Source organism: Notolabrus celidotus, chromosome 7 (assembly GCF_009762535.1).
Source record: "Notolabrus celidotus isolate fNotCel1 chromosome 7, fNotCel1.pri, whole genome shotgun sequence".
Lineage (NCBI taxonomy): Eukaryota > Metazoa > Chordata > Actinopteri > Labriformes > Labridae > Notolabrus > Notolabrus celidotus.
Genome location: NC_048278.1, coordinates 25643845 through 25666978, shown reverse-complemented (window position 1 = coordinate 25666978; position 23134 = coordinate 25643845). Strand labels below are relative to the sequence as shown.

The 23134-nt window shown below is 40.2% G+C and overlaps 1 protein-coding gene across 1 annotated transcript in view; it reads left to right on the top strand.

Annotated features, from left to right (window-relative positions):
* nr3c2 (nuclear receptor subfamily 3, group C, member 2) overlaps positions 1–23134 on the top strand; it is an 88814-nt gene that overhangs the window by 34703 nt on the left and 30977 nt on the right. The window contains 1 exon segment of the mRNA XM_034688766.1: positions 16578–16705. Within this exon segment, the coding sequence (XP_034544657.1) occupies positions 16578–16705 (128 nt within the window).

The window sequence follows — 23134 nt, the reverse complement described above, 5'->3', positions numbered from 1 at the left end:
ACTTCAATTCTTCATAACAGAATCAGCACCCTCTTACTGTACACCATTCAAAATGAGATAAAGGAGATGTCTCCTCTTAGCTTGAGACCTGTCATTTATTCATAAATATTCATACTAAAAATGTCATGTATTTAACTAAACATTCAGTTTCATGTACCTCAAAAAATTAGATTAAATGTGTACTGATAGAGAGAAACCCTCAAATCTGTATTTCCTTGAAAAGTTTGAAAATGTGGGAAATATTTTGAAACATTTGATAATTTATTGAGGGAATGGAGCAACGCCTGTGAGCTAGTTCAGGCAGACAACTCGAGCTGCACTGCTATACACATGTCACATGACCCACTCTCATAATCATCATCCAATCCCGCCCTCTGCCTCTCAATTTGGCGGCCTATTTAAACTGGGAAAATCTCCCATCTCTCCGTCTACCTGTCAACTGCCTGCATGCCCATTGCTGAATTTTCTGTCATCCCCACCGCCACCCCAGCATCCACCTGCAGGCTCCGGGGGTGTTCAGTATGTTTAGCTCATCACTCCTCAATGTCTGCATGTAAACTTATCTACAGGAAGTGATGAGGCCGTAGCCTGGGTGCCAAAGATGTAATATGTATTTGCTGCTACAATAAACAATTTAAACGTGAGTTGTCTGACTGAAATGAATTTAAGATATGCTGGACAATTGTATATAAATGTATGAGCTTATTAATGAATATACATTATGAACACATGTGCCTCGTGGGTTAAAGAAATAGGGCAAGGATAATTCAGTCACATGATGAGCGCACAGCACACAGAAACTCACTTACACTGTACTAGTGTCTCACCTCAAATGTAAATGTGGTAGCATAAAGAAACATGTACATGAACATGTGCATGTGAAAGCCCTTCTGCAGATAATATGTAATCACAGAGACTATGCCTTGATGGAAAAAATCCTAAATTGAAATAATTCTTTTGAGATAAAATAAAAAGATGTCAGATCAAAAGTCATAATTAGGAGATAAAAAAGGGGAAATTGTGAAATAAAAGATAAGAATTATTAGATGAAAAGTCATAATTATGCGATAAAAAGTTAAAATTCCTATGAAAAGTATAAATAATGAGCTGTAAAGTCATAGTTATGAGGTCTGTGGTGGAAATGATCAAATAAAAGATAAATGTTATTAAATGAAAAGTCATAATTATGAAATAAAGAGGCAAAATTGAATTCCAAGTCAGAACGATGAGATATATATAGGCAATTATGAGATCTAAAGGCATAATTCTGTGATGAAAAGTGGAGATGTGAGACAAAAAGTAGACATGATTAAATAGAATGTCATATTTATGAAATAAAAACTGTATCTTTCATGCAAAAACAACAAAGAAATATACCCATCACAAGCTAAAGGTTCCACCCTGCTGTTCCTTATTTTGTCTTGATTTTTTATATAATGATTAATAGAATGAAGAGTAATATTTCAGCACTGGTGTGAGCACATAGATTTTCTTGTCAAAATCATTGATGCTGTCTGACTCATTAACCTGTCAGTTTTATCATTTCTCCAAGATGCCTATACCAGATTGTTTTCCTTCCCCCTGTCAGAAAAACTATTCTTGTTGAAATGATTCTATCTGTTTTCCAGCCCTGCATGCAGAGTTAGTCTGTCTATTGAGTCACTTAAAGAATAGTCAGCTTCACTGTTGTGTAAGAACCAGATCAGTGTATTTTTTGAAGCCTGTCAGAATCAGTCACCAAACTTGGATGTAAGAATACTATTTAAATATTTCCTCTTGCCTCCTGCCTGGTTCTGTCTCACTCTGGCCTTTATCCTCCTATTCTCTGCTCTCCTCCAGCCAGCCTCTCCACCACTGACATCCCTGGAGTTGGCCGGCCAAAAAAAAAAAAGGTGACATGGGCGCCCGCTCTGAAAGGGCAGCCACATGCACCACTGCAAATCTTTCACCTTATTAAATATACATCAATAGTCAGCCATACCTGTGAGGCAGAGCTCACCTGAGCCAAGGTTACAGTGACTGATGTTATTTTTAACCTCTTGTTTTGAACAGGAAATTGGGTTTGAGGCTACAAAATGTGTCACATACAGCGATGATTAGAGGAATAATGAGAAATGACAACAGTTGGTAAAAACAGCTTCAAATGTTCTGTCCATTATGGAATCAAAAAGGTGAAAGCAAATGTTTAAAATAAAAAGAAAGAAGATAAAGATTGCATGATTTCAGCAGCCTTTTTTTATGATAAACAGGGGCTCCACCTTTCAGCATTCAAATTCAGCCAAAGCGTTGAAACCACTTCCCACTTTCACCGCTCACCACTGTCACGTCGCCTTATACTTTACATTGAACCCTACAATGACACAAAACCGTTGTCCCAGTTCATGATTTTCCATAGTGCGCAAACTAACAGTAGGAACCTCATATACGCACACACACATGCAAAACAGGCACAGCACTGTTACGTTCTCCTGACTGTGGTGTTTACAGTGATTCTATTCAGCCCTCAACATTACTACATCCAATGCTGTTTCAGTGGTTCAACAATTACACCCCACCATGAAACCTCTGTGTGTTTTAGATTGTAGGGGAGACCAGAGGTGCAGAGTAAAAGGGGCTAAAGGTAACTTCCAAGGTTTTAATTTAACAAAGCATTTCAGTCCCACCACTGCCATAACCTTAGTGTTACCTTCTGAATAAACCACCATAGGAACAGAGGTTTTCTGGAGATGTAGTAGAGATTAAGGGTTGGATTATACTCTCGATGTGGTCAGAGATGGATTAGCCTGCAGTTTGATTAGTCAGCACATACTATACATATGTGTTCCTCTGATGCTTCACTTTGTAGAGTTTTTTCTTATTGCAGTAGGTTTTTTTTGTGAGACTCTAATTGCGCTGTGTCCCTCAGCAGGTGTTGCATTGTTCATCCAGTGGCCATCTGGGCCTGTAATCCTGCAGAGGTGAACACACTGAATTTGAAAAAGGTCATTACCCAGACATTGTATGCTTGTGTGTGTGTGTGTGTGTGTGTGTGTGTGTGTGTGTGTGTGTGTGTGTGTGTGTGTGTGTGTGTGTGTATGTGGGAGTGTGTGAGTGAGTGTGTGTGTGTGAGTTAATGCGTGTGTGTGTGTTTTTGTGTCTTTGCCCTCTAACCTTCTTTTTCTTTTGCATTTTGGACCACATGTGAGGGACCTTTTGTACTTTTGAGGTCAGAATCTTAAAGTTGACCTTTTTAAGAGGTAATGTTGAGCTTTACAATGAGCAGAGCTGATGGTTCAGAACAAACTGTATTCATAATTACGTTGCACTGTTCTTTGTGTTTGGACATGGTTCAAAAGCAGGAAAGTTACAATAGAACCAGAAAGTTGAAGTTTCTTTTTTCTCATATATTTCTTGCATTTATTGTCACTTATGTGCCTGACATTATTAATGATGTTTTAGAGTCCCCTGTTTCTTGGAAAACCCGAAAAATTTGATGAGTCATCCCGCACTGGGAATACCAACTGCTTCCTGGGTTTTTTTTCCCCAGCCATTAAAACACTTCCTTGAGTTTCCCAGTCCCTACACTACTCACTCCGCCCCAAACACCAGGGCTGTCAGTGTTAACCTGTTTATTGCAATGCAGTTAAGGTCTGAAATTAATGGGGAGTTTTTAATCGCATTTATCCCTTTCTGCGCACCATAGTTAAGCCGCCACATTATCTTCCTGCTTCCCGTTGCTGTTGTGAAGGATTCAGGTTAGCATGTCATGAGCAGTCATGTGCTTTACCATAAAGGGTCAAGGGTAGCAGTGGTTACATGCAGATAGGACCTGTATGAAACAGAAACAGCATCGAAATCTTTTATTTAGATTCTGCAAGCTAACCAGTAGGTTAGAATCTCATGTTTGCACTACTTGCTTCTGTAAACACCAATCCTCTCTACCTTTCTGCTTTTACAGAACACGTATCAGCTGTCTGTTGAGTGTTTCATGGGAGCTTTAACACTGGAGGTGTAGTACTTTTTTGGTTTTTAACTGAACACTTTCTGGAAATTTGATTGTACGGCAGCCAATTATGGAAAACAAATAACTGAAAAAAATACTATTTGTAGTTGGGTAGTTTTGCAGTTTTCATTATGACTTAATTGGTTAGCACTTAGTTCTTTCAGCTTGTTTTCACATCTTGTTGAACTCATGCACAACTTCTTTCTGCGCATATGACTGCTAGCCAGCTGTTGAATCTTTCAAACACTATAGAGAGGCCGACTGGAGAGCCGTTCTCAGCACTCCTTGAGCTAACATGCAAAATGTGCTACTGCGGTGCTAACCACCTGGACCTGAGCCAACCAGAGACTTGGCTTTGGCTCCTGTGTAAGCCCACTTCTTGAGGTTGTGGTTTCATACCCTCTTTCACTTCAGAGAGCCATCAGACTGTAAACTAGACATACAATAAACACCCAAGGCAGGTCCACTTGGCAGCCGTATTGCTAACTGTATTTCCTCTGTATGTATGCTTCTGACTTGGTTTGGGTGTGCAGCATTTCCCTTTTTGCACATGCTGTACCTCCTGTTTGCTTTTCCTCCCTGTTCATCCCGGCTGAATTGTAAATGACTGGTGGGGGCTTGAGGATGATCACATATGACAGATAATGTGTAGGGTTGCTGGCAACATGTGTCAGCGCCAGTGTACATTAACCTACATTCAGATTGAGGCCTTTTTGAATCACCCGGGAAAGGAAAAGGTCGCCTCTTGAATAAGATATTAGCTGGCACATTTCATTTCTGTGGACCCACGAGCCGAGTTCATTTGGCTTTTTAAGGTTCCAGACTGTAAATGCCAGTGTTTAGCTTATAGTATGCCCTAATCCTATTGACTGGACCCTTCATGTACTCTAAGGTGAACGTAAACAGTAGCAGGCTGTGTCTAGAAAGAGGACAGAGGTAAGGAGTATGCGACGCAGAGGTGGTTCAGGTCAAGGCTGATCCTTTAAAGATAATCTCCCTCTCTGGGGATTTGTTTTTCTCATTTGTCCCTGTGCCTGTAAGCTGGGTTTGGAGGTCACCTGCTGCACAGACAACATGACCCGAACCTGCCTATTAGGCGCATTTGTAAGAAGCCATGCAGGTAATGTGTTGAAATGGTGGGGTAAAAGCTATAAGCTGTGAATAGAGCTGAAACATGAACATCGAGGGCGGCCGGGTCTAGAGTTCATCCATGCCACTGAAATCAAAAGGATCAGGCTCTGTAACAAAACCAGTTTTAGCAGCGGGGCTTTGAAGTGGTCCATTTGTGTTTATATTCGTGGCAGGGAGCTCGATCAGGATAAATGTTTGAGCCATGTTTCTCAAAGGTGGTAAAAACAGTTTTCTCTGTGTGTATTAGTTAGATCTAAGCCAACTACCGTGCTTATTTTTGTTGTGATCATGAGGGTTTATGTTCACGAGGGAGTAAATTTAAATCACCGAGCTGGTATTTCATGTTCCCTCATGTGTTGGAAACTTTATACCAAGCCTCTTGTTGACATTGTTTCTAGGTTTCCCATGCCTGCAAATAAACCTGATGCCCAACAATGTGTTTCTGAACATGTTAGCTGGACTGTGTGAAATGGCTATGAACAGGATTTAATGTCTATGCTGGCGTGTGAATGCTTCACTGCTCATTGAGAACAAAAGAGTCAAACCGTGTGCATATTAATGTGATTCGGACATTTATTGGGTCACACGAGCAGATATCATGAATCATTAAACAGTACATCTGGTCACCTTTTGTAACCTAACGAATAAATCAGAGTAAACAAAGTTTTGTTGCCAAGTTACAGTTAATAATTTTACTTTGTAACAAATCAGTGCATCACAACATCACTCTGCTCTTCAATAGAAAAAAAGTTGTATTAAAAAGTAATCCATTCATTTGCTTTCTCAACAAAAGCATGAAGAGCCACATATTTATGACAGTGGGTGATGGTGCTCATGGAAAATGTAGTCCTCATCCTGGAAGAGGACTACGTATTTTGTGCAAAGGGTAGCCAAAATCAACACAACATGAAAACTCCTTCAGTGACTTTAATCAAATTTTCTGTCAAAGTAAAAAAAGAGGAGTATAAGTGGGCGTTTGACCTCCTGGCAAACATCTACAATGCCCCCATCTGTCAGTCTAATCAGTAACACCCCCAAATCTATGCATAACTCTTCGCCTAAACATGATCACATCAGACAAGTTCTAAAAAAATATTCACACCTTAAAGTATGTACGACTGAAGAAGTAATTGTGTTCGACTAGATCCTAAATCGTTTGTAACTGGCTGTAAACATTTTTAATCCTGCTTTTAAAAAAACAATGATGTTAATGAGGCTTCCTGGGCTTCTGAAGCCAGCCTCAAGTGGACACTCCAGGAACTGCAGGATTTTTGTACTCCATTGGCTTCGTTTCTTTTTTTTTTTTTAAGTTATCTTTTGGGGCTTTTTGGCAGGACAGCTGAAGAGAGACAGGAAACGTGGAGAGTAGAGAGTGGGGGAAGACATGCAGCAAATGGTCGCCTCTGTATGTGGGGCACTTAGACCGCTAGGCCGCCAGTGCCCCGTTGGCTTCATTTTTTAACACTGGAGGTTACCCCTTGATCAATAAAAGACCAACAGAAGGAAAATATAAGAACCCAGCTGCTACATTAACTTGTAGTAGAGCTTTTTTGCATGAATGAGGCATATTAAAAGCTGTATTTATTCTGTTTTCAATATGTCTTTATTTGAAATAGTTTTTAAGGGTTATTTTCTTCGTTCCACCACATTTTACTCATGTTTTATGCTTTTTACAGTGCAGAAGTAAAAGATGTCTCTATAGAAGTAGAATGTTTTTGAGGTAACTCTGCTTAACTTTTTGATTTACTCTCAGAAACCTTCTCTGCAGCCTTGTACACATACATTATATCCAAAGCTCAGATGCGGGATCCATATAAATTGAGTTCTTCGCCGCATTGGAGATCTTTGGCCTGGCTCATGCTTTGTGTTTAAATGATCTCTAAATGGACTGCATATGGTCAGAGATGAACGAGTGGGTGTGTTGACCCCATATCATATATAGGAACTGTTTATTTTTCTTATTGTGGTGTTGTTAAAAAGCTGAATTTAAATAAGGCTGCACAAAAGTTTTTGTGTAGAGTTTAGAAAGTATGAAAAAACGTACATGCCAGCGTTCATGAACAGCAAACCAGCCTTTTCTTTGAGTTTAAGAATATCATGCTATACAGAAACTATGACTGGAGCTGCACCGGCATCCTTAGCCTAATTTTATACTGTATGGATGTGATCAGGCCCTTACTCCACTTGACAGGCATGAATTACGGGACTTTCCAGCCACGATAATCCTCTTCACCAGATAATAACACCCTGCCACTGCTCCCTGAGATTCATGCCTGCGTGCTTTACCACTTAGCCACAATATTTCAGGTGACTCATTTCATTCATTATGAGTGACAGTGAGTGATCACAGTTAAAACTAAGCTCAGAAACACTCCTGCTGCCCTAAAAGCGATCTCTGTGAAACTTTTGGTCATTCAGCTGAGGCTGCATAGAGAGGTTGAGAAGTTATGTAATTTAAAGTCAAATGCAGGTACAGCTTCAGACAGGTCGAGGAAAATTTGTATCCGGCGTGTAGATGGGAAAGATAGTGCAGTCTGTTTCTGACCATAAAACTGAGCCTCTATCAACTCTATAAAGAGGACTCTGTGTCTGTCTGTGTGTGTGTGTGTCTGTGACTTGTCTCATTTTTTGTTTACACTGAAAACAGTGGATTTATTGCAGAAAGATAATCGTGATTTGCCGTCATGGAGAAGGTCACTAAGAGTTTGCAGGCATAAGCCTTGGAGGGGAGACAACACAACAGATTGGAATTTAAAACAAGGAATGCAATCACAGCTGGGATACCAGATTCATCAGACAACAAATGTGCCATTTTTGGAGTGAACTTCGTTTTAATTGAGGATGAGATTGCCTCATTTGCCCTGTATTTTAACTTTTTATCTTCTATATTTGACCTGAAATTATATACAAATTTGAAAGAGAGAGAATCCCTTTTCCTCTAACTTGAATACATGTAATCCATGTGAACAAAATTTTATGGTTTAGATTTTTTTGTACCTGTACCAGCCAGTTGGAGTAGATTATACTGTAACCTTAATGAGTGTAACACAAGCCTGCCAAAGAGGAAATCTCATATTTCTGTATGCTCAGGTACTCTGCCCAATGCCAGGGTCACCTTCACCAGGAAAAATAAATCCCCGGTGGCTCTCTCACACTACCCATAAGACCTCTCTCCTCTTCGAGAGGCGGTGAGTGGGTGTCATCCTAATGTTTATACTGTCTGCTTGTGGTTATGTAAGCCATTTTTGTCCTCTTTCTCTTCCTCTACATCTCCCTCCGCTTGTTTAAACTAATCTACCTTTACCTCTCCATCGGGCCAAGTTATGTGTGTTACGTAAATATTGTTTGAACTGGTCTAGCTTAAGGTTTTACAGCATGCTGAGATGTGTGTTACATAAATATCGTAGGCCAGACTAGAGAGAAGTACCTTACCTTGGATGCTGTATTTTTTTTTTTTTTTTTACAGGGTCAAGGATGCTTCTCTTTCATGAGGTGCAGGTTCAGGAAGGCTGTGGTACTTGTCTGAACTATCTCTGTGTTAACAGCCTCTAGAATGAGCGAGTCAGTGTGTCTACTCAAACACACACACACTCGTATTGTTTTTACAGTGGGTGGATTGCTCTGTAAATACAGTTAAGTAAGCGTGTGTGCGTGTGTGTGTTTGTTGCAGACAGCGTAACATGCATGACGCTGCCATTGTTTTTCCTTACAACAGAAGTCTCCTTGTGGTTTGCCTGCTTGTTTACACTCTCAGTCATGCTAATGTATTTCTGAGGGTCACTCAGTTCATTCTAACACCATGTGATTGTGCCCTCCACTGTCCTCCATCATACAGCCATATCACAGCCCATTATTCACTCATAATGATGTTATCTTAATAACCTCAGAATAACTACGGCACCCCTTGACTTCCTCAATACATATCATTTGTCAGCTTCCTTCGACTCCTGCTCTGTTGCCATAGCAACTAATTGTACGAGTTATACCACGCTTAGTTGACTTCTGACCTTTTCCTGTGACCCATATTGACCTGTTTATGGTTAACGGAGACCTCTGAATAAAGACACAGAAATTAAAAACTGCAAAATGCAGCCTCAAATGACCACTTTGATTATCAAGTGCTATATTACATCTGAAGAAAGAGTTTATTAGATTAGACACTTAACCAGACCTGTTGTAGCTAATGCACCTTTCTGTCTCAAATGGTTGGTGTTCAATATGAAGATTGGTCAGTTTGCACATGTTTCTTCAAAGTGATGCACAAAATCACAGACTTACCTTTTTGTTGAAGATACAGTTGCAAACTGCTTTAGCCTGCCTACTCTTGCTGCTTCCCCTGCTAACCGCTTTGCAACCCACCTCCACCCCAGAACCTCTTTTTATGCTGTGTCGGATTTTACAAGGGTCATATGTATTGTCGCTGAAGCTTGCTGTGTTCTGTACCCCAGGGTGGGTCTTAGCTGCTCTCCCTGCATTGGCTTTTCATGCATGCACATGAAAGAGAGGGGAGGTGTGCTCTCCCCACCTCAGGCTTTTGCGTTCTACATATGCACATGGAAGGGCAGGGAGCTCCCAGAACAGAGACAGAACAGCAAATATAACTTATTGCATGCAATCAGTTAATTACCTTTGATGAAAGTGGTGCTGACTGAAATTCCTTCTTTTAGTGGTGGTGTTTTGTTTGCTTTTTTTAAACACTAATTTTAAGATTGGTATGTTTCTACTGCCTTGCTTTTTGAATTTGCGTGTGGTTTCATACAAGTTGTTTACAAGTGTCTTCCACACCCACAGGTGTGTTATATTTCTTTGTGAATAACCGTGAAACAAACAAAACTACACTCAACTTTTTCTAAATTCTGATCATTCTCTCTTAATATTTCTATTTCAGGTATCAATTTATTAATAATTCAAACTTTTATTCTTTATTTGGATCCCCATTAGCTTCCACAACATGGTTGCTAGTCTTCCTGGGGTCCACACATAACAACAATAAAAAACAGTAATTTACAATCACAATTCAAAACATCTTAAAAGATATAATAAAATATTGCTGAACATGAAATAAGCCATAGCAACCCTAAGAAATAATAATGATAATTGAATCTATCTCAAGCTTAAAACAAATCTTTCGATGACTTTCTTAAAATAAATTTTGTTCTTGAGTTTTCTATTTGCGATGGGAAGTGTATTCCAGGCACTGAAACCTCTATATAAAACAGTTAGCATCAAGGAATTTGTCCTCTGGCTTGGTAAGGCCAGGAGTTCTTAACTCACTTGACGTGTAGTGTGCTTGTGGCACAAACCTATGTACACAAGCTATTCTTGAAAGAAGATTGGGGTGACTACTTCATTCCCTGAAAAGACAAGCATATGGAAACATTTCTTGCTCCTTTCCTTTTTTCAATGATTTTAGACTGCATATTAAAATGGATGCCATAAGTTCTCACTGATTGTGAAGCCAAAATATCTCGAGCCCCTCCTACTGACTGGCTGCTATACGTCATAACTATAACATTTGAATACACATCAAACAAATTTGAATATATATACAGTCAATGAGTAGTAATGTTTTTTGGGTGTGGTTTAATACAAGCCGGTTATAGGTTTCTACCACACCCATTCATGTACTTAGATATTCTCATCATGTGTGGGGTATTCAAGTGATGTTGAAAAAGGGAGTCAATGATGAGTGCAACAAAAAAACTCAGTTCCTTGAGTGTCTACTTGAAGCTGACTGTACTGGAGAGCGATTTTTTGTAGTGATACATTAAAGATAAGATAAGATACTTTATATTATTTTAACCAACACATCTATGAAGTTAAAAGAAAGGCTAGGTATTATACTTACATTTGCATAATTAGAGGCGATTGACAGATGGAACAGTTTGTGGCCATTTAGCTTGAGGCTGAAAACCTCACACACAGCTCCACCTCTTTGCCTGTTTGTAGGCTGACTGAAAATTAGGATGAGTCAGCTTTTCCAATATGGTTACCACCATCGTTGGGCTTCAAAATATCTCTTCAGATACCAACGGGTGATGTCACAGAGTCTACGTCTGTGTTTTTAACAGTCTATAGTTGTATTTTGTATAAAACAAACATGAAATGAAACTTAACTATTTCCTGATTTTTGAATATCTTCATCCTTCCCCTTTGGGCTTGGCTTCTGCTGGTTTAATATCCCCTCCACAGCTGAGAGAGGGCAGAGATATTTGAGCTATTTGGAGAATGCTCCCAGTGTGACATCCAAATTAATTTGGGCCAATTTGAGCCCAAACATCTGTCCTGGGGTTAGCGCTCACACATTCTGGTGGGCACTGTGAGTCTTAAGTGAATTCAAGCTCTCATATTTTTTTTCCTTTATCGTTTCATTAACAACTTCCCTTAGCAACGAAAAGGACAGAGAGAGAGACACATTTTTACTTGTACAATTTGTTTGGAAGAAACAACCATCGTGTACTTGGCTCATTTGTGACCTCATGGGAAATAAACAGCAACCAAATCAGTTGTTAGTTCTGTGTGTTATCTTTAAAGATGAAAGGACACTGAAAACAATGAAACCGCTGCCCTGGAGTTTCATAGGAAGGGAAAAAAAGCAACAACTGGAGCGAAGAATGAGACCTTTGATCCATGCAGTCAGTCCCATTGAGTTAGTCTGAGACTGTACCCAGAAATAGAGAACACATGGGGTCAATGAAAGAAAAAAACAAAGCCTGGTACACAAACGTGGACTGCACACAACTTTAGAACTTTTTGTGGTAGCCCGTTTTTGGAGGTATCGTTGGGGGCATTCAGAACTTTTGCAACCAAAATGTAAAATTTCTTTCTTTCTATCTCCCTCTCTGTCTCCTGTGAAGAGACCATTTGAACCGCCAGTCTTAGCGCAGTGCTTCTTCCACTTGTAAATTATCTTTTCAGCCTAAATTGAAACTGACAGAAATTGCAACCTCAGATTATTTTAAGCTGAGAAAATGACAACCCAAACCAAAAGGGGATTTATTTGGCTTGTCCACGTGGCCTAGTGGTTAAAAGATGCACACCATTTAACCACAATGCCCCAATTGCAAAGACCTTTGGTGCATGTCATTCCTTTATTCTCTCATCTCATTAAAACATAGTTGTGTAATAATTTCTGCACTTACTGAATGCTGACAGACCGAGGGCCAGCATCTCTGCAGTAGCAGCCTCATGTTGGGAATGTCTGGTGGCCTGTGTGTTTAGTTTTGGGCGACTGGCAGAGCTGGGTGCACAGTCACTGCAGCCTGGCCTGTCTGCTCTGGTTTCATAAGCAGGGAGAGAGAATGACCTATATAGTTCTCTGAGGGAGGGGAAGTCACCTTGTTGGTGGACCAGCGGGCAGGCAGGCAGGCTGGCAGGCAGCGACAAGGTTTTAATGTGCGGCAGTATTAAAAGGGTTGAGCACTGACTGGATGTTAAAGGCGTACTTTAGAGAGACCGCTCATGAGCTGCTGGTTCTGTTTTGGGCCATAAACTTTCCATCTTGTTGTGGATTGTCTTTTTGTTCACACTGCTAGATGTTTTACTATCCGTCATATTTATATATGATATTATTATTGTTATATATTATTGTTAGCATGGTTATTGCCAGTGCTTAACCAGTTTCTACTATAAACTGTAATTTTCTGTCACTATGTGAATGTCTCCAGATGTGTCTGTCTTTCTATCTGTTTCCTATTAATCAATCTTTCTGGCTGTCCTTCTCCCAGTGTCTCCTGTGCCCCTCCCTGTCTCCAAGTGTGTCTCTCTGTCCCTCTTTGTCTCCCCTTCAGTCCTACTGTGTGGCTCCATCTCTGTCCTCCCTTTCTGTCAGACTGTCTGTCTCCCCTTGTGTCTGTCTTCCAGTCTTTATAGCAATGTTTTTTTGACTCCTTATCTTTCTCTATGTCCCAATCTGTCTGTCTACCAGTAAGTCTGACACCCTATCATCCTGTCTGTTGGTTACAGTGTTTTTCTTCCAGTCTTTCTATTGCTCCTTTTCTGTCTTCTTGTCTCCAAATGGTCTTCTGGCTGGTCTGTCTATCTGTCTCCCTGTCTGTCCTCTTGACTATCTGTATGTCTCTCTGTCTGCTTTCTTGTCCAACTGTCTGTCTCCAGGTCATTTGTCAGTTTGTCTTCCTGCCTGTTTCCTGGTCTGTCTCATTGCCTGTATGTCTCCCTGTCCATATTCTGGTCCATCTGTCTGTCTACCTGTCTCCCTTTCTGTCCTTAGCTCCGTCTGTCCGTTGGTCTTCTGGTCAGTTTTTCTTTTTCCATCTCTTTATCTCCCTCATCCCAATTTTCATGGCCCGTGCGGTCAGGCAGATGGTTGATCACCAGTGAGTCTGGTTCTGCTCAAGGTCTCTGCCTGTTCAAATTTTTTTTCCCCCTTCACTGCTGCCTAGTTCCTTCTTATGGTTGATCATTGTTTTGTTATTAATATAATAAATTGTACAATCTCTTAACCTGCTCTTACACAGTGTAGTGTATAACTGTTGTAAATATTGATGGATTGATTGATTTGTAATGGTGTTAAAAGGCAGATGTAATGTAAAAAAGTCAGCAGATTAGCATGCTGAAAAACACACCTCAACATGGATTGGATTTGCACACATACACACACTCACATTAGCTGAAACCATAGGGCCCGATGCCAGAAAGATCCAGTCAGACAAACACCTCACCAGAGACTCCTCTAAGCGTCCTAACAAATTGAATGTGTGTGTAGATGGACAAGAGGGAATTAGATCAGTGGTCCTGATTGTATCTGAGTGTGCTGTTGCTGTACCCCTTTCCAGCAAGTCCCCTGGAGGAAATGTGTGTGCATGAGAGAGAGCAGCGGAGAGAGAGAGAGAGGCATAGAGAGGGACAGAGGAGGAGAGAGAGAGAGCCTGGCAGCTGGTTTGATGAAGGATGGAAGGAGAATGTTAACCAGACAATCACCTTGCATGTTATTGATTGAGATGGGAGTGAGGTAATTAGCACAGAAAAGAAGGGGAAGCTGAGGCCACTTTCAATGTTTTGATACAAGGTGTTCTCTCTTTGTACCCATCTACATATTTGCCTTTTTCTGTGTGTGTGTTTGTGTGTGTGTTCCTCAATATGAAGGTTTTTTTCAAACATTTTTTGAAAGCCAAATATGGTGTTATTCCAATTACAAGTAGCATAAATGAGTAGCTTAGCATTATGTAATTGCACCATTCCTGTTTCATACACAGAGCCTTGTCCATCAACTGTTTTTGCTATACCGGCCAGTGAAACCATGCCGTTTTTAGGACTGCAACCCAACACGCCACCAAATAATCTCCTGATACATTTCTATTGAATATTTAAAAATAACAAAAAGATGTAAGAATTCTCCAGTCACTGTTATAAATCACTGAGAAAGAGATGCAAACCCTTACTTTATATGGGTGTGAGCCATAAAATACCTTTCTCAAAGAGAATTGGCCGACGACCTGTTCTGTTGTTAAAATCTACCTGTCACCCATCACACATATGCATCATCTGCATTTAGCACAGCTTATTTTGAGCACAGATTAAGTCTTAATGGATTGGATATAAATGGCCATGTAGATTGGCATATGGTTTAGCATTATATGTACAAGTTATATAAACTACATATAATGACCAGAGCTCCATGAATACTTAAAAGTAGAGGCCAGTATGAACGGTGGTATTTGAAGCCAAAAGAGTTTGAACCCTGTTCTTGAGTTTTTTATAAACATAACTGATAACCTAAATGCACTTGGGGCTCAACACCAAGGTTGTTGGTCTTGCTTGCTTGTTCACATCAAGGTCTGCACAAAAATGAAATGGGGTGTCCCTCTGTTATCGCTTTCACCCAACTTCGGTTCTGAAAATTCAACCTTTTTAAATAACATTTTGACAAAGATATGTATGTTGGAACCTTTTATATTTCAAAATTAATCTTTTGTGTGTTTTAATCATAGACTGTATAAATAATGGACGTAGTATCCGTGACGTCACCCATATGTTTCTGAAGCGCTGTTTTTAGGCCAACCGGCAGCAGGAGCCATATTGCTGCTGTCAAGGGAGTGTGACATAAAGAGGCGGGCTTTGAGCCTCCTAGCCAAACAGCTTACAGTGTTCCCGCCTGTCAATCAAGTCAGCTGTGCCTTTCATTGGAAGGACTCTTAATCTCAATATCTTCAAAATTTAGACTGGAGGTTGCCGTTTGGTCTAATACAAAATTTTAATTGTGATTTTTTTCAGATTTTTGATAAAATTCTTGGAATTTTTGTAACGTTATGAATATAAGGTACATATAATATTTATTAATATTGTTCTACAATGTATCCTTTCAAACTGAAGTACTGACACCGTTTGGTTATTTGTTCTACCTATGATGGAACTAATACAATTTACTGAGTCAGCAAATGTTTTTTTTTTCTTTTTTAAACTGTAATTTCGTTTTATGTGTATAAATCATCAAAACCACCACAACCAATGACTTCTCAGCAGGTCTTTAACCAATTTAACACACACCTGCATCTCTACCTCGTTCTGTCACAATTAAAGAGAGTAAAACTACATGAGACTAATTTTAAAGTAGTTTCTTACATTATGACCAATATAATAATTCACTTTCATACAGATTTTAGGGGAAATTGTTAAGCCCTACTTTGTGTTCTTTTTAGTTCTTCCGACACCACAGTGAACCGCTCTGAGCTGCCTACTTCCACCTGATGGCAGATTAACTACAGACAGACATCATCCATTACCTTTGGCAGCTACTGTAACTCTTAACTAATTCACCCATTTAGCTAGGCATCAGTGAGAACAGGCTGCACATCCTGAGCTTTAGTGGTCATGTAATTATAGTCTGATCAGTCAGTAGTGAAAGCTGCGCATGATGCCAAAGTAAACACAGACTGGGATCAGGTAGAACTGCAGCAGACTGTCATCAATTGTGTTTCCTGTTGGCTGTGGCTCTTGGTAATAACAACTAAATACGTTGTAGAAGCTCAAGTAAATATTAATCCTCAACTTTGAACTTTGACTTATTACACTGTAAACTTTTGGCTTTATAGTGGTTTAATTCAATACATTTTTCAGTGCCTTTCTCTTCTTATCCTAGAGAAGGGGACAAGTGTTTTGGATCCAACTTAAATTTGACATCCTGCTTTGTGTCTCTCTGCTTATTGAATTTGAATAATCTCCTCAATAAATCTGTCACTGTCATCTCTGTAAGCCTGGTGATGCTATAAATCAGCTGAGCGCAAAGCCCCCCTGCTCTTGGCTGGCAGACTTATTTATGGCTAGCCTCATTGCTCTGCTACTGTACTGCTGGTCGTAAAGTCCAGGAATGTATCACAGTATGCATCAGGCTGTATACATCTGAGAGGAAGGGGACAGCCTGCTACGACTTTGCGTTGTCTTATGTTAAGTTTTTGTTGATTTATATGACCTGTCTAAAAACATGTAATGTGTTTGTGTGTTTCAGCTCGCCACTGAGACAACCATCCTCAACGGCAAAAGTGTGTCTTGTCTGTGGAGACGAGGCGTCAGGGTGCCATTATGGTGTGGTGACGTGTGGAAGCTGCAAAGTCTTCTTCAAGAGGGCCGTGGAAGGTATGAGAAAAAGTTACGTTCGAAAAACACATTTCTTCTTTGATCTTGTTTGTTTTCTGTGTGTGAATGCTGAACTCTAACAACCATTATGCTTTTCTTACTCTTAACATTTAAGAGGAGGAAAACCCATTTCTTACTGTTATTTTTTAGAAAAGAGTGACATAAGTTCTATAAACTCTTAATATAAAACTAATATTTGTGTAACTGTAAGAGGGAGGACGATTTTGCTTCCAATTTTTTTCTCTCATAAAGCAAGTTTCATTCATAGCAAAATAGTTTCTGTGAGTATCCAGTAATGTCGATAATATCTCATGATTTCACAGTTGTGGCCTTTTGAATTATTGCCTCAGATTTTGCTCTTTGATTAAGAGTTGTTTTCTGGGGAATAATTTACAGTTAAGTAAGTTTAAATTTGTGGTATATGGACTGCAGCTTTCCCAACTGGAAAATGAGAAATGTGTGCAAATATAGTAACTCAGCATACTCTTTCTTTCTAGATATTTTGTCCCCTGATATAGCATAATTTACTGAGCTCTACTGTCAAAATATGATGGGAAGTATCTTGTTTGTTGGAGTAAAGCAGTGATTTTTAAAAGAATTGTCAACTAATAGCTAATGTTTTTTTTCACTTTCACTTAACATATTGATTATACTACTGTAAATCTCAGTGGACCTTTCCCTTATTTATATTTATAAAAGATCATTAAAATAACCAAAGCCATTTGGATCATTAGATTTATAGACTTGAATGGCACACTGGATTGAAATCAAAACACTGAGTGGGTAATTCTCCTGCAGCAGGCCCTTTCTGTATATTTAGCTAGGGAAAAATCAGCAGCAGCCATAATGTGCTTTTCATTCGGCGCCTGTTGCCGAGGCGTTGGCCTAACTCATTAAGATGAGTGTTTGAATGCAAAACAGCCGCTCACAGATCGAGGCGGTGCAGGCAGAGAGAAACAGCAAACACGCCTGACAGCCAGCCGTCGGGCCCTCTAGGTGTTTTCCTGACCGTGGAAGAGTTGCGCTCGTTCCCGACCAAATCGTTTGTTAATCCGATGATATTTACAGCGCGTCATCACAGAGACCTGAAACCAGTATGTGTCTGAGGTTATCCAATCTGATGTGCCATTGTTCTTGCTTTAAGCAAGGCTGCAAGAGCCTTTGGCAGATCCCTGGTCTCTGAGGAGTTCAGATCCTAAAGGCTCTTTGATTAGACTCCTTAACCCTTATATGTCTCTTCTATAGAACATTATCATCTGAAACTGGCTCATTGATGCATGATTCCCTCATATCCATTGCAGGGCTCTTTATTTCAAACCTTTCTACAAGCGTCTCTCTGTTTCTGATTTCCTCTTTGGTCTGCCCCGCAAACCGATTGCAACTGTGCAAACTCTGTAAGTGTAATAAGGGCGGCCCACACAGGCGTGTGATGTCATCAAGGTTGCGTGTACGCCCTTCTGAAGTGCAAAGTGAGCGTTACCTTACATGACCCCTACACAGCTGCTGCTGAGGTGGAAGGAGAGAGAGAGGTAGAGAGAATGGTAGAGAGAGAGAGAGAGAGAGAGAGAGAGAGAGAGAGAGAGAGAGCGAGAGAGAGAGAGAGAGAGAGAGAGAGAGAGAGAGAGAGAGGGAGTTAGAGAGAGAGAGAGAGAGAGAGAGAGAGAGAGAGAGGAGAGAGAGAAAGAGAGAGAGAGAGAGAGAGAGAGAGAGAGAGAGAAGAGAGAGAGAGAGAGGAGAGAAGAAGAGAGGAGAGGAGAGAAAGAGAGAGAGAGAGAGAAACGAGAGAGAGAGAGAGAGAGAAACGAGAGAGAGAGAGAAACGAGAGAGAGAGAGAGAGAGAGAGAGAGAGAGAGAGAAGAGAGAGAGAGAGAGAAGCGAGAGAGAGAGAGAGAGAGAAAAGAGAGAGAGAGGCAAAGGATGAAAACATAGAGAAGGATTTTGCAAAGTGAAGAGAGATAGAGGACAGTGAAACAGATACAGCGAGGGCGGGGGTAAGGAAGGACAAAGAAAAAGTCAGACGCAGACAGAGAGATAAGAGAGGAGGAGCTGTGTGTGTGTGTGAGAGAGAGAGAGAGAGAGAGAGAGAGAGAGAGAGAGAAGAATCAGGGAGAAGGGTGGAAAGCGATGTGTCAGCAGCGAGCGCCTGAGAGGTGTAAGCTAGGACGTGAGGAGACGTTTCACTCCTCCCCAATCCCAGTATTTCCTCCTCCTTCTCCTCTTTCCTCCTCAAAGTTAAAAACTTAGACTAGGCGTGTAAGATATAAAAGAAGACTGCAGAGAGCGGGCATCTGTGCAAGGGGAATAATCCGGCCCATACTTAATTTTTTGGCACCTCCTGCCTCGGGGGACACAACTTTTTGGTCGTCTGTAGCTCATTAGACGACTAACTGGCTCTCAGCTCTTTACTACATAGCTAGTTAACATTCTGGAGTCATCAACAAATCATTATTACTGTGGAGGGTCTGCTTTCCCTTTTAACCAGGACCAGACAAGGCACTGTTAGGTAGCTTTATTTTACATCACCGCAGCTTGGCACAGTTATTCTTTAAAGTCTGCATTTTGGGTTTACATGTGAACCATCTGTTTGGAATATCTGCTGGCCACATGGGCCTCTTACTGCCCAAATCTGGGCACTTACAGTCCTCCTCGAGGGGACCAATATTCACTCCACTTAATTTCTGTCTTATCTACCAGAAGGCAGAGCCAACTGTACACGATAAAGTGTATAACCATGGTCCCAGGAAACGTATAGAAGTATTAATTTATGCACAGTGTTCACTTGGCTGCGAGCTTACCATGCCGGCCTGAATTTATTCTCGAAGAATTCACATGCTCACACATTATTTCATAGAAGAATCATCCATCCCATCTCCTTGAAGTCTTCCGGTTCATTTCGTGCAGTATGGCAGCTGAAATGCTTGAACATTTCTAATGCTCTTCTAAACTAAACAAACAAGAAGGGCTATGACTTTGATGAGGCGAACAAGTTTTACAGCTGTTTTGCTACTGTTGACTCTGCTTTCTCATGCCAGCATGCAGCTGGTTTGCAGGCTCTATCGAAATGAAGGAATTCCTCAGCATAAACGGTGTCAGCCTCTGTGGGAAAAAATGCCTCCTGACTCTCAACAACAGTTCATAAATATGTGTGACATCACTAATGAAATGTGGAAATAGCTGACCACATTCATATGTGCTGCTCTCCTGCATCCACTCACTAAAGAGCAGTTGTTGATATAAGACAGCTGCACTCAATAATCGACTCCATGTGGAGCACATTTGAAGACTTGAACGCTGCCTTATTTTCACATGTCATCAGTGGCTTGGCATGTCTGGTCTTTGTAATAATACTAGGCCCCCTTTTTTAACTCGCTTGTTATTTTTCCTGTTCTTTTATTGAACTGGGAGGTTTACTGAGATGTTAGTAAGCCTTGTTATGGCCTCACTGTGTTCTGCAATGTGACTGGGTCGTGGTTTCCATGGCGCTGGTGTCAATCTAAGAACCTTTTCTTTAGTACCGCCTCTGTGGGAGAGTTCATCTGAGGACACGGCTTGCTGTGTTTTGGCTTTGAGCGGCAGCCCAGCCGTCCAATCACGTTGCTCCCAGCTCAGGCCTGGGGAATAGAAGCCTCCCTCCAGTGCTGAGGGAATGCTTCAGGTTGTGTGGTGTGTGGTGTGTGTGTTGTGTGTGTGTGGTGTGTGTGTGTGTGTGTGTGTGTGTGGTGTGTGTGTGTGTGTGTAAGCGTGTGTGCATGCGTGTGTAGCTCATGTAACATCGACTGGAGTGAAGCCATTAAGCAGTCTTGCTCTGATCCCAGCTCCCAAACACATTGCTCAAATAAAAGCTTCTCTCTCATTAGAAACTTCATGCGACATACATGCAAACACATTAACATGTTCACACTAACATGCAAACGAGCATGAGCAGTCGAGGTAGTCAGGTGTACAACTTCAGGTAGAACTTAAATCTGTACGGCTTACTGTAAGTATGGTGTGACCTACATTGCTAATGCATTTAGGTTGGAGAACGCAGCCTGAGGAGGGTCTCCAATGCAGCCTAGATACCTTTACTGTTACAGTATGTTGTGCATTTATCCTTACTGCCTTAAAAATAAACACAAGAGCTGCAATTCATCAAGGCTGCAATTAATGATGATGTTTCTAACAAGCCCATCTGCCAGTTGTTTTATTTAGTAGTTTCTGCAGCCTACAAAATATTTAAAAAATACATACAAAAATCCTTACAGTACACAGTCTGTCTACCTGTGTTAATATCATTTACAGTTGTATAAAACAGAGGCATGCATTATTTGTTTGGCATGTTTGTTTGAGGAGTTACATAAATATTTAGTTATGCAAGCTGCTCATAATTATTTACAATATTAAATGACTAATCAACGGGGCGGCCTAATTGTATTCACTGTGCCGTCTCAAAGGCTTTTTCCGATCTTCCCTTTTATAATAAGTGGCATGCTGTATGTCTGATGATATAAGTACAGTCATATATGCACACTACTTCCTCCAGGCCCTCAGTTCCCCCTGACCCGGGCTGACCTGCAGGCCCGCTGGCTCTGCAGAGGATATAATCTGACCTCCATCTCTTCCTGCTCCCTCCTGATACCTTTGTTCTTTGACATTAATGCAAAAAGGATCCAGTACAGTCAGAGGGTCACACCTGTTGTGCTCAACCAAATAAGCAGTGACAATCTGATGGAGGTTATCAGAGTGTTCACTGGGGATTTGTTTGTTAAAGACACAGTACAAACTGAGGGTGGTTGCATTACTGTTTGATGCCAGAATAGATCTCTTATAGTGTGCTATGTATTGTGCTTTAAATGCTGCCATGATGTGAATTTACTCCATAAAAAAGAATCACGATGCAAAAAAAAAGAACTTCTAAAGTTATGCAGTTAAAAATTAGACAAAATGATTCCTCACTGTTTTCACACAAAAGACTTTGCGCTCTTGGACAGGCGTTCAATAAGTGTTTAAATGAAAACAACATGTTATTAGAAAAGAGGTGCAGAGGAGTTCTAACCATTATTTGTCCATCAAAGAACATGCTTTTTCTTTTTCTTACCACTTCATATCTAAATGATTTGACATGAAAGAATTGGTGTGGTGTTTTCTGTTGGGAACATTATAATGCAATGCGGAAAAGACAACTACTATATATTCCACATTATGAGTAATGGTTGCATATAATGTACAAAAGCAGCAGATGGGGAAATGAGAAGGTAATGCCCTGGACAACACTTTGAGTTATCAAACATTATAATATAAATGGAGACATTTGTAAACAAATAACAGCTTCTATTTACAGCGTATTTAACTTCTACAGCCCTTTTTACAACGATCCAGACAGGAAAACTTAATCGTTCAGAGCTCCATCCAGCACAGCTGTTTGTGTGTTGTCCAAAGAACTGAAGCAGCACAACTATTGCAAGGCAGTGATTTGCAATCTGGATCAGTGGTAAGAACAATTACAACTGTGAGAGGCCTGTTTTTTGGTCGTTTGGTATTTTTTTGTCTCTGTAATTTAGCTTTTCCTGAATGCAGCCACAGAATTGACCAAATGCTTTGTGAGAGGATAATTAAATTAGAATTATCTGAGAAACTGAAATAGATTTTCACAAATCCTATTGTAAGTTTGTGTCTGCTGTAAAGTTTGGCATTCTAATATGCAGTGTTCATTTTGGCAGCTGTTTTAAATTTGGTCCTTGTCTTCAGACAAACATGCCTTTCAGTTTTAGTCCAGTTTTGTTCTCTTTTGCCTTTTATAGTTTTGTCTGGTTTTAGTCGACAGCAGCGCAAAACATTCTAGTCCTGTTTCCCTCGATAAGAAGTCAGCACATTTTAGTCAATACTCTTGGTCACAGCGTTTTCTCGATAAACTCATTCATTCAGCTGATCAGAAATAAGTTTCATGGTTTTACCAAGTATTACAATCTGTAAATCAACATCTCACTCTCCTACCATGTTTACTTGTAATGTATACTGTATATATACCTAAGTGCGATTACTTAGCCGAGACTCTCCCACCAATGCCATACTGCTGTGCTGTCCGTGCTGATATACTGCAACAGCCAATAACTTTACTGGGCTCTCAGCTGCATCGTCATCTTTTTTTTTTTAATTTATTTTAAAATTTTAATTTTAGCCATACGTGTACAAAAAAAACCATATACACACACATACATACATACATACATACATACATACATACATACATACATACATACGTACATACACACACACACACAACACATATATATATATATTATAATATAATATATATATATATTATATATATACACATATATACATATACATGCACACATGCATGATAATAACAAAAAGAAAATAAGTAAATTCAAATAATAATAATAATACTTAAGTGTTGAGTGTCGCATATGTTGACATACATTTAAC